The sequence below is a fragment of the Botryllus schlosseri genome, chromosome 9 (assembly GCF_051294905.1).
Source record: "Botryllus schlosseri isolate E-star chromosome 9, Bs_hap1, whole genome shotgun sequence".
NCBI lineage: Eukaryota > Metazoa > Chordata > Ascidiacea > Stolidobranchia > Styelidae > Botryllus > Botryllus schlosseri.
Genome location: NC_137244.1, coordinates 12,941,680 through 12,953,649, shown reverse-complemented (window position 1 = coordinate 12,953,649; position 11,970 = coordinate 12,941,680). Strand labels below are relative to the sequence as shown.

The 11,970-nt window shown below is 40.7% G+C and overlaps 1 protein-coding gene across 1 annotated transcript; it reads right to left on the bottom strand.

The window, feature by feature from the left end:
- Positions 1-4,092: 4,092 nt before the first annotated feature.
- LOC145446162 (putative methyltransferase DDB_G0268948) lies at positions 4,093-5,581 on the bottom strand. The gene has a single exon (XM_080324398.1). The coding sequence runs from the start codon at positions 5,565-5,567 to the stop codon at positions 4,644-4,646; it is 924 nt and encodes a 307-aa protein (XP_080180524.1). The 5' UTR covers positions 5,568-5,581; the 3' UTR covers positions 4,093-4,643.
- Between the last annotated feature and the right edge of the window lie 6,389 nt (positions 5,582-11,970).

Below are 11,970 nucleotides of genomic sequence, written 5' to 3'. Positions count from 1 at the left end.
TAAGAGCCGCTTGCCACCCCCGCCATAAGACGCAATAGCCGCATGCCACCCCGCCATAAGGCATAAGGAGACGCATGCCACCCCCGGTTTTCCCAGCCGCATGCCACCCCGCCATAAGAAACAATGGCACACCACGAGCGATCTACTATACTACTGACGTCACAATGGCGTTTTCCAACGTAAACAAGTAACTTGGTGGTACGGTAACACGAACGACAACAGTGATTTTAACGTATGTGCCGCGAGAGGTCTGCTGGTGAGCTGTGACTTGAAGTGTGGTAACTGCGTAAACGGCGTGCGGAACAAAGATTCGACACGGTTCATGTTCGCACTACACCTGACTAATTATCTGCAGGAATGGAAATGACTATAACTCGAGAGATTGCGTAAGCCTAACTGGAAAGGTCAACGAGTTCGGACACATACGCAATTGTTATCTCATAGATTGAACATGTCATATTGAATCCAAAACATCATTCTGAAGAACTACGGATAGCAGCCTCGGAAATTCGGTCCCGGTACAGCATAGGAGATTTTGGCCTTGAGGCTGGAGACTGTCACACGACACATACGGCTTACGGTCTATAGTGTCTATATGTCTGCTGCAAAATCGCCTTTGGAAAATATATTACCGAATAAATACGTGATTGAAAGCCGAAAACTTGGTACACTGTTACATCAAATCATCGAGAAGTAGCCTCATGACCGTTTTCGGTATGGTACACTGTCAAAATTAATACGAACAGACCAACTCCGAATTTTGCGTATAATTTACTGAGGAATAGGCTGATCAAGCGATCAGCTGTTAGCCGCCATCGAACACGAAACAGCTATCGCGCTTGACAGGGGTTGTAATTGTAAGCAAATGGCATGAAGGCCACAATTGCACGGTGAAATTGACATTGAAGAATAGAAAATAAAACTAAATATTTGAATGCAAACCGAGGATGTTAGTAAACCGTTTCATGATATCATCATCTCATCAACTATCTCAGTATGGAACACAGTTAGCGTTAACACAGATACACCGGCTTTTGCGTGAAAATCGCAATGCGTTAGGTAGGCTAAGTGTCAGATCAGCGCACATCTCTACCATACTCGACCTTGATAACGAAATTGCTGCCCGAATCATGGAGTACCAACCTTGAGACTTGGCACAGCGTTCGATACTAAAATCAAGACATACCATGCAAAAGCTCATGACGGATCTAGCTAAGGAGCATCGTTAAAATCAATGGAGACCAATACCGGCTTTGCGTAAAATATGTTTGCGATAAATGACGAGTCAGCTCTCACTCGACTTAGGAAACGAAATTACCACTAACATAGTTCAGTGACAAACTTGAAACTTGGTACAGCGTTCGATGCTAACATTAAGACTCACCGTACCAAATGTCATGACCGATCTCGGTATGGAACATCGTCAAAATCAATGGACACCAACACCGGCTTTTGAGTAAAATCTGTTTGCGATACATGACGGATCAGCACACACTCAACTTCGGAAACGGAATTACTACCCTAAACTTTGAGTAGAAACCCTGAAACTTAGGACAGTGTTAAATACCACCATCACGACATGACATACCAAGTTTCAAGAATTATCATGGAGTGAAACACCATCAAAATCGACCTATACCAGCAAAGATCGACTCGACGCATATGACGGTAACCGAGTTTAGATATAGATACGATTGTTACATCACACCTTAAGGGCAACTAGGCTATGTTGCCCCGGTTGCTCGGTAATTTTATGAATAGGAGAGAGTAAATCACTGTTTCTTTATTGTGCGCGGCTTTGAGAGAATAGACAGTGAAAGCTTGTTATGAGCGCTACCGGGGCATGCCCCGGCTAGGCATTCGCAAAGCGAAAACACGGAAGAGAATTCGATTTTCGCAGAGACTTCGCTATATATGGGCATTTACAAGCGAAAGGACAAGAAGAATACGATTTTCGCTGTGATTTCGGTGCGTCTATAAATGGTAAAGAATTGTTATTGAACAGAATTTTAGGTGGGGCAATGCCCCAGTTGCCCTATAGGACGAGCCGCCACTGGTTTATGCCTACGGCCCATCAAGGTAATTTCAATGCGCGCCTAATCTGGCGGATCGACCTATACGGACTAATGCAGTGGTTCTCACCCTTTTTGTCTTCGCGGCCCCCTTTTGGACCGAAACGGACCCCCGCGGACCCCCTCATGTTTTCGTTCAAAAGTAGCTCAATTATCGTGCCACCGTCATCTGCCTCGTGCAAATATCGATTGTAGGCTAGTGATAAACCGTCACAAAATGACTTTTCTTGAAAATAACATCACACTATCTGTAGAAATTGGGTAGACTTTTATTATTTCGAAACGAATTTTGCAGCTGTAATTATTGTCTTGAAAATCCACGCCTTCGATTGGATATGAACGGTTGCCGAAAATCCATTTCCAGAAAGAAATGTATTGGTGGGGATTTTAATATTGAATCGCAACGCTTCCGACGACAGCTTCTGGTGTGAGTTTTTAATGAACATATCACGTCAAGCCTAGTCATTTCTATCTAGCATCTCATCTTGAAGTTATTTAGTGGTTATATCACATGAGAAAATGGATTTCGTGGCGAGGTTTCAATTCATTCATTGGGACTGAATAGGAAAAAAATTATTTACTAAATTGCTGTGTTAGACAACTCTAAATCCAAAATGACCTCAGCAACATTCATTTTTCCACAAATCCCAACAAAACATTTCTAAACGGCCAATGTTTGCATCGGCAGGTTATTGGTATTTTCACAATCAAAATGAGTTTGCGCAGTCGGATACTTAATCTCAGACGACCATTTTAATCAATCAATCAATCAGGTTTATTAATATTTTCATCGTTTTAAACATCACAAGACTGCGATACAATGAAAAGATAGGAAGGTGTCGAAACAACTTGGAGTAGCCATTAAGATCAGACACCCACCTTAGCCTAGGTGAAGTAAATAAGAGGCATGCACACTGAATGAAAAGTAATGCAGAGAATATAAGACACAAGCGACAAAATGAGGTGGCATGAGGCGGAGGGCGAGGTCGATGTTAGGTCGTAGTCCGGTAATCCTGAAGACTGGCTAGTATTGATTTAGAAGAAATTGCTTGTATTTCGACTTGAATGCGGACATGCTCGACGACTGTCGGATAGCTGGCGAGATGCTGTTCCACAATCGGGGTAATGATGTGAGTCCTAAAGTTATAGCAATTATGAAGCGGAGCTGTCTCGTGCTTTTCCGAATTATTAAACAAAATTAGGTTTTCAATCACTTTAGAAATTTAGAGGTTTCGCGGACCCCCTGAAAATGCTGCGCGGACCCCCGGTTGAGAACCACTGGACTAATGCGTTGCGCGGTTATACGATATCACGTACGGACACAACTATTGTTGCTAAATGCTAGATCTCAGACCAAAGTCAACATTGCAAGTAATGCAGTGAGTTTCCGGTCTCTTATCGACTTAATACTAGCATCAAGCGATATTGCGAGAAAATGCCTGGCTGTAGTATCAGAGTGACCGCTATAGCTTGCAGACTATTGTAAGCAACATTAGCAATACCATATCTTGGGTATATATACATTCTTCGACCATGGCGCCAGGTGTTTACTGCGAATGGTTCTCGCTATTGCGCTATCGTGTCTTCATGTAAAATGAATAGTACCTATAGTATTATGAAGATTCTACTTTAGATATATTGATCCTTTTTCTTTATTCAACGCATAAGAGCATGATATGCAGCAGAAAGCAGTAATTTAAAGCTGAGACAGCTTTAGGTAATATGTAGAATTGTACCATGCAGATTTACCAGTCCTACCACCAACCAACTAACCGGTATTTTATATATGAGTAAACCTACAAAAATACTTCACGAACCTCGGTCATCCAAATATGCAATGCTTAAGATCAATCAATTATGTTGACAAATCCTCGACTTTCTACAAACGACGTATTTGCAATGCTGAATGAAACGTCCATGATCGCAATATCGCACAAATTGATGATATGATAGTTCGCAGTTCAACTATCTGGTTTTATTCGGGACTACAAGTGAGAATACAACGCCGTTGTCAAAAACATATCTCACAGAATTGTATGACATTTCCATATTCAAATAAAAAAGTGATGAATGAATCAATATATACATAAAAATCGATAATCGGATTAATTCAGAGGGCAAACGGAGAATAGGACAGGAAACTTGAGCAATTGAGCATCCGTTATTGTTATTCTGTAGGGTTACCATACGTCCTCTTTTAACAGGATTTGTCCTCTTTTCTGACTTTTTGAAAGTGTTCTCGGAGGACGCCTAATGTCCTCTGTTTTTGAGAACTTAACCTCTTTTTTGAAAATTTTGGTTAAATGTATGTGAAAATTGGACTGAGATATAGGAAATCAGCACTCAAGTAAGGACCCGGCGGTTCTTTCGGGAGCTGCGCCAGAAAGTCGACTTTTTTTAGTCACCTAACTACGAATTCGGAGTAAATTTACCAATTTTTTGGAATTTTTCTCCGGTGATGTAAGTCTGAAAATTTTGAAAAAGTGTCCTCTCTTCAGACTTCAAAAATACGGTAACCCTATTATTATGTATAGTGTATACTTGCTGATAAGGTATGTAAGCAGATAGCGATCAAAAATTTTTCAAGCCGCCTATTTTGTTTACGATCAGAATCGGGTAAACAAACGTCACATGTAATGTCGTATTATCATCACATACGATTCCACTTTCTCGAAATATTTCGCAGAAAGACTCACGAAGATTACATAACGGATCCGGACGCGAATCTTGATAACGCCTCTTTTTATATCCACCACACGTTGCGTAGAATCGCAGGAACTCTTTCAATGTGTATTCATGTTCCACACGTATATCCGTCTCCCATCGCTTTGTCGGGTTTGCGATTCTATCGAAGATAGATTCGTAACGATTCAGACAGTGCTTGCGAGCGGCCTTATCCATACCGCAGTTCCGGAAAAATCTGTTCACAGCTTTATGGTACTTTGAGGTTTTGCTGAATATGTCGCCGATTATTTCTCCCTTTGAAGTCCTCAAGATTTGTGGTGCGTAATACAGAATAGCGACAATCCCGCCTTGCACCAAAACTCTATCGCACTCCTCGAGAAATTGATCCAGGTTCATATAATGTAGTGCAGTCGCGCAAAGAACCACGTCAACCGAATTCGATTGAACGGGAAAGCGATTATCATCCACTACCTGGAAGCGAACATTGTTTCGATTTTGTAAATTCTTCCGTGCGACAGATATCTGATCCTGGCTTATATCAGTGCCTGTAATTTCTTCAAAGTCATTCGTGAACAACTGTGTGGCTTTACCGCCACCGCAGCCAACGTCGAGCATATATCGTTTTCGTGCGCCCTGCTTGTAGTTGCGTTGCAAACAATCCAGCACTACATCACGGATCTCTGCCGGATAGTCTGGTCGCAGCTTGTCGTACAACTTGGTCAATTCTTTGCCTTCATAGTCTCGGATCATCTTGTCTTTATGATTGCTATTGTGGCGTATAGATTTTCGCGAACTCGTTATCCCTTTCATCGGGTGCCGCAAGGTTGAAAAGGGGGCGAACCAATTAAAACCTGTTACAAAACCTTTAATTCGCTGTGTCACGTATTGCAATACAGATCCGAGTGAGATATCAACACGCTCAGCAAAACGACAAATAAGTTCTGTGTTTTTCGTTTGTGGAATTGAAGAGCTTCTTGGAGGTACAGAACTTCAATATACAATTGAATGGTTACTATTCAATTGTATATTCATATTGAAATGAACCCGAATATTTTCGGCTGACACTCGTCAGGGGTAATCGTCAGCAACTAGTAGAGAATTGGAAAGAACATTGTATATCAACAATCGTATCACAAAATATGACGTCACCAGCATGAAAGAGAGAGCGTTTAATGTACTATTTTTAGGTGGTACACGAGCTCCTTTTGTTGACAGAGTTTTGGTTGGTGTATTTTGATAAAAGTCGACTCCAAGGCACACAAATGGAATTGTGAACGACCCCGTCCAACGATTCGAAGTCGGTCGTCTCGATAATTATTCGCACAAATCGGATTATCTAACAGATGGTTTGCCGATGGCAGAATTAATGGCCTTTGATCGGTCAGCATCAATCTTAAGCGGATGAGTTAAGGGTGAGCTTTCACTGAGCGTGATGCGCGTGTTCTGATAAATCTGGGGACATGTTGGTTTATGCGTTTCTGCAAACGTTTTGACGTTCTTCCCACGTAGCCACAATCACAGTGGCACTTATATTCGTACACTACATTGCTTTGTTGGCGTGCAGGGAGAACGTCTTTGCGTGTTGAAGGGAGCAGTTGTGTTGTTGTAAAAATCACATTGGTTTTGACTGTGTCGTAACACTTACTGACCGCAGAAATCAATTGTTTTTCAAAGCGGGTGGAAATGGGGCCAATCCAAGGTAGATGGATATAAACACATCTAATCCAATCTAATCAAGTCAAGTTGAATGTTCAGAGCACGAGACGTGATGCAAAGACATTTGATTTTACAAGCTGTTTTAAATACAGATTGAGTCATGATTATTCTGAATCGAGGAACGAATATAGAGTTGAATGTACAGTGTGAACACGCAAAAAGGAGTTGCATCGCTGACGCATACGTAGAACTGCTAAACTACGCAAGTAACGGTATATAGCCCCAGGTTATAATTATCAGCTCAAAAACAGGATCGAATAAGAAACCTCAAAAAGTTTGAAAAAATAGATATAATGCAATACATTACCCACCTAAACATCCATGATATACAATTTAAGCACGCGGCGTTGATGAGTGATATAAGCGTATAAACGGTATTCGCTCGACTTAAATCCTAGCTGAAGGTCGGTTATATCAGCACTGGGTACTGTGAGCAGTTTATAAAACAGAAATACATTGCTATTGGATTACGTGGCTGCTAGTTTACCACGACGTCAGCTGTAAGCTCTGATTTCCGCGTTTGCGGTCTATTTGATTGTGGTATAACAATGGAGGATCCGAAGAACGCACAATCACTGGGTGATTGGTTTGCTCTCGCAAGTCACACCTGCGTATCGTTACAATCCGAACTTATACAGGATAAAGCGATTTAGTCAACACCGATTACTTGATGACTTGAAATTGACTAATAAATTTTGCTTCAAGTCACGAGTCAAACCGTATTTCTGGAACGTCGAGTCAAGTGAAGTCAAGCCATTTTTGCAAAGTGACTATCAAGTCAAGTCATACAAAAAAATTCAAGTCATGACTCGAGCCACCCATACACCTTTTTTCCTCCAGCGCCCCCTTTCAAAAATTATCGGGTTCTAGCGCCCCCCCCCACATATTGTAACGACTGTAATAAAGACAATGGGTAAGCGGGAGGGCCATAACAGCACTTCGTCAGCCCCCCCTAAAAACGATTGTCTTGCGCACATATAGAGGGATAAACCAAACTTCTGGGGGCTTAGCTCCCAAGAACCCCGTCGCGTGATTTCTATGGTCAGCAAAGTGTGTGTAGCCTATAGTCACCGTAGGCGCAAAAATTTTCAATAATGCATGAATGAATAGGTGGTAATTGCATATATATGTCGCTATAAACTTTTTATCCTCTCAGTCCACGTAATCAGAATTACCAGTAGCGCTGAGTGAGCTGTTGTCTTGGAAAATGAAGGCCACGTAATTAATAATTAAACATATTCGGGCGTGTCCGTTGGCACAACTACTTCGTTACAAGTTGTTATTTTGTTACCTCTTGTCCGCTATATAGTCAAAAGATATTGAAACGCATAAACGCATTAAACTAAAGTAAGCACACGATTCAAAATTGGTGTCTCGACATGCGATGACATGATAATTCGGCACGAGCGATTTAAGCACCTATGGACATTGGACAATTAGACTTATATACATCGAAGTTTACGCTCAACATAAGGGCAATCCTCTTCGGCTAAGGTTTTCTCGCTGACGATCTTTTTGACACACTTCTAGGAGTCCCATATTTACCGGAACTTCATATGTCTTCGTGCATCGTGGCGTGGTACTGGCCGACGCCGAAATGCCTATTTTCATTTTCTCAAATTATGCGTATTCTTTCGTGGGTGAGTCGTAAAAACATGATGTTTAATTTATGATCATTCACCGAAATAACTTAGGGAACCCTTCGAGCTAACCGATTGGGGGTTTGGGTTGCAGCAGTTTCGGTCTTGGTAAGAGGTCAAAGTTCATTCGGTCTTTTTGGGACTTTGGTATTGGAAATTTTTCGCACTTTAATCGCGCTCGAGGACCATTCGACTATAATAAACCATATAATAATTGTTTGTGGTATATTCAGGGTCAATTCAAGGTTGTTATATCAACAATCGGGTACGGTCTCAAGTAGTATAGTCGATCGGTCGTGACGGGCTATGGGGTTCTTATGGGCGGGGTGGCACGGTGCCGAGAAAACCGGGGGTGGCACGGTGACCCTTATCTCTTATGGCGGGGGTGGCACGGTGCCATTGTGTCTTATGGCGGGGGTGGCACCGTTACTTTTTCGGGTATAGGCTGCGGCGGCACGGTACCGCGAAAACTCGTGGTGACATGGTTACCTTTTCAGGTATAGGCGCGGTGACATGGTGACCTTTCAGGAGAGATGATTTGACTAACGTTGTTGGTATAGGCGCGGCGGCACGGTGTTGAATATGTATCAAGTAAATAGTCATGTGATTGGTCTTTAGTTAATGTGTATATTCCAAATTACGACGAGTACGACAATGATATATCGTTATTCTTATGGACGCGGCGATGATTCGTACTTTCGTTGATAGAATGCTAGCGGCATGTCGTACTTTCACCAAAAAGGGTGTGAAATAGTTTGCTAAATCTAGGAATCAGTCGCTTGGTAATTAGTTTACCACGGAGCCGGCGTAGACGGCGATTCCAATACCAACAATAGCCGCGTTCACATATTAACACTCCAAATAGGTGTGAAATAGTTTGCAAACCCTGCGATCGCTGACAAGATAATGTCTCAGACATACGCGACTTGATGTTACAGGCATATCGATCACTCACGCGGTGAAATTTTCGTAAGCAGTTTGGGACAGAGCTTGATTTCACTCGTAAGATTTAATAAGTAACGAATAACAGACCGCCAGTGTCGGTAACTTGAATAGCGACAAATTGCCACTTATTTCCGCTCTAACCCTAATCCTTTGTGAAGTGAACGCTTATTCAAAAAGGTGTGAAATATTGGTAAAATCCCGCGACCGCTCACAAGATAATACCTAAGACATAACCATCGCTCGCGACTCGCTGTTACATACACGCCGATCGTTGACAATGTAATATTTTGGTAATTGGTTTGCCACATAACCGGCGTAGACGGGGGTACCAACAATAGCCGCGTTCACAAACTAACACTTCAAAAAGGTGTGAAATAGGTTGCAAACCCCGCGATCGCTGACAAGATATTGTCTCGGACATAACCATCTTTCGCGACTTGCTGTTACATACATTCCAATCACTCACAAGATACTATTTTGGTACTTAGTTTGTCACAGAACCGGATTTCGCTGGTAAAATTTAATAAGTAACGAATAACAGAGCCGGCGTAGACGGTGATTCGAATACCGACAAATTTTCACTTATTTCTGTCCCAACCCTAATCCTCTGTGAAGTTGACGCTTATTCAAAAAAGGTGTGAAATAATTGTAAAATCCTACGTCGGTGACGCGATAATGCATCAGACATAGCGATCTAGTTATAGTACGGTGTCGGAATCCATTCGCGAGATGTTCTATAGGTAAATTGAGATAATCCGAAACGAAATATTTTGACTTTGGCGTAGTGTGAATTGAAATAGGATTGACAAACACAACCATCAACTTTCCCACAGTCCCATATTGATATTATACGCACATTGATTTGAAACAAGTAATGGAACATTGCAACTCTATTCGCGATCCGACTTTTCGTTTGTCAAAGCGACATTTTAACATCTTCCCATACTCAAAAGAATTATTTACAACATTAACAAGTGTTCAAAATCTAGTTTTCACTTACTTGATTATATCACTGCAACTCACAAATTTGAATTAATTCATCCTGGTTGTATTCGTATGATCGGTCTTTTTTATTCAATTGTAAAGGTCGTTACTATTCTGAAGACAAAGTAAGCTATTTACTAATCGACACATAAATGACTTGACATAAACATATTATATTTTGAGTATGCGAGATTTGGATGTCTGAACAATAACTGAGAAATAATTTATCACAATAAAATCCGCATATTACAGCGTAAAAGATGTTTGAATGTCAGCAACTCTGTACGGCCATAGTTACTATCACTAATTTACCCGACCAACTCGTCATGATCATTCCTGAAATCAACACAAATATGACCACTGACTTGAGTTAACCACAAAACAGCGTCAAGTTTTAAATCCACTTGTAGCTTACGGCTTATTTGAATGCGGGTTATGTTTTGTTGTAATTGAGTGTACGGAAATAGTATTACATCTCGACATCTTACCATCTTACCATATTCAAAGAGTCAACCACGAAAACATTGTCAAGTCAATCCGTTTGTAACTTACCCAACCAACTCAAGCAGTATCAGTATGAAAACAGCCAAGCATACACGAGTCCATACAATCGCTACAATCTAAAATCCATAGCAAGTTCGGTTTTAGGCATATACCACCAACTCGTCTTTTTTGTTCAACTGTAAAAGTCGTTACTATACCACAAGACAAAGAGATTACTATGCGATATATTTTGTAAGACAAAAGTAATTACCACTCGGTGCAGGTGATTTGAGATTAACATAATATGTTTGAGTATACGAGATTTGAAAGTCTGATCAACGTATAGTTGCGACTTCATTTCTTACAATCGAACGCTGGTGTTATATCGAAAGTTACCATTCTGTAAACATAAGGATTGATACATTGATGTGCCATATGCAATAGTTGATCATGGCTTGATTATTAAATTATTCGCGTTAATTATTAGACCCGGCGTTGTGGTAAAGGTTATTATGACAGCAACAAACTTTTCAGTACCGTTGTTATTAACATATTGAGTTGTAAAACTATGCGTGTCTGAAATGTTCTTGAATGGAAAATTATTCCACCTTGGTACATATCACCCTGCGTATCGCGGATATCAGAAAATATTTTACAAATGTAATTGTCTCCACTAACCAAGACTAAAGATGAAACAACAATTTCCTTTGTTAAACAATAACCGGTACAATACTTTATCATCGTAATCAGCAGTGAGAATTGAAACACTTTCGCACATTACCCGGTGTCAAGATATCACACTAGGTGAATTGACATACCGCCGCTTGATTAATACCTAATCCATTCGCACCATTTCACATACTTTGATCATTACAAAAGTAAATTGGAATATGTTTGCTAGATGCATTCAATTCAGTTAGAAATGTCTGGTACACAACAATCGTAATATCAAGGAAGTACTTGCTACGCTGTAATCCACTTAACGTGTTTTGCATTGTTGTTCATTTGTAGTATTGATTGTTTTTGAACCCCCAAATAATAATTCCCGACATGAAACCAAACCGCTGAAAGTCGTTACCATCACAACGAAACAATTTGTACGATGTTTGTCAAATGCATCCTATAGTTAGGTGTACTAGAATTATTTGTGTAACACATACGCCGACAATGCAATCGAAAATTTTTCCGTTGTCATTCGCTAAAGTAAATGTCATCACAATACTCATCAAGCTGTCATCTGTAAATCAAGATTACATCCAACTTGTAACTGTATCGTTTAACTACCGGGTTGCATCAGTTTGCTATTTTTGTCATTTAGTGACTGCTGAACATACCAAACGATACACATTCACTTACGAAATACTGTGTTGGTCGTAATTTCCATCATCGTGATAATCGAAGTACATTTGTTTCGAGTTCATAACAACCGACTACTTTTCTATGAC

Coding starts and splice junctions, on each gene's coding strand:
- LOC145446162 (XM_080324398.1), bottom strand. CDS start 5,567: ATGAAAGGGATAACGAGTTCGCGAAAATCTATACGCCACAATAGCAAT.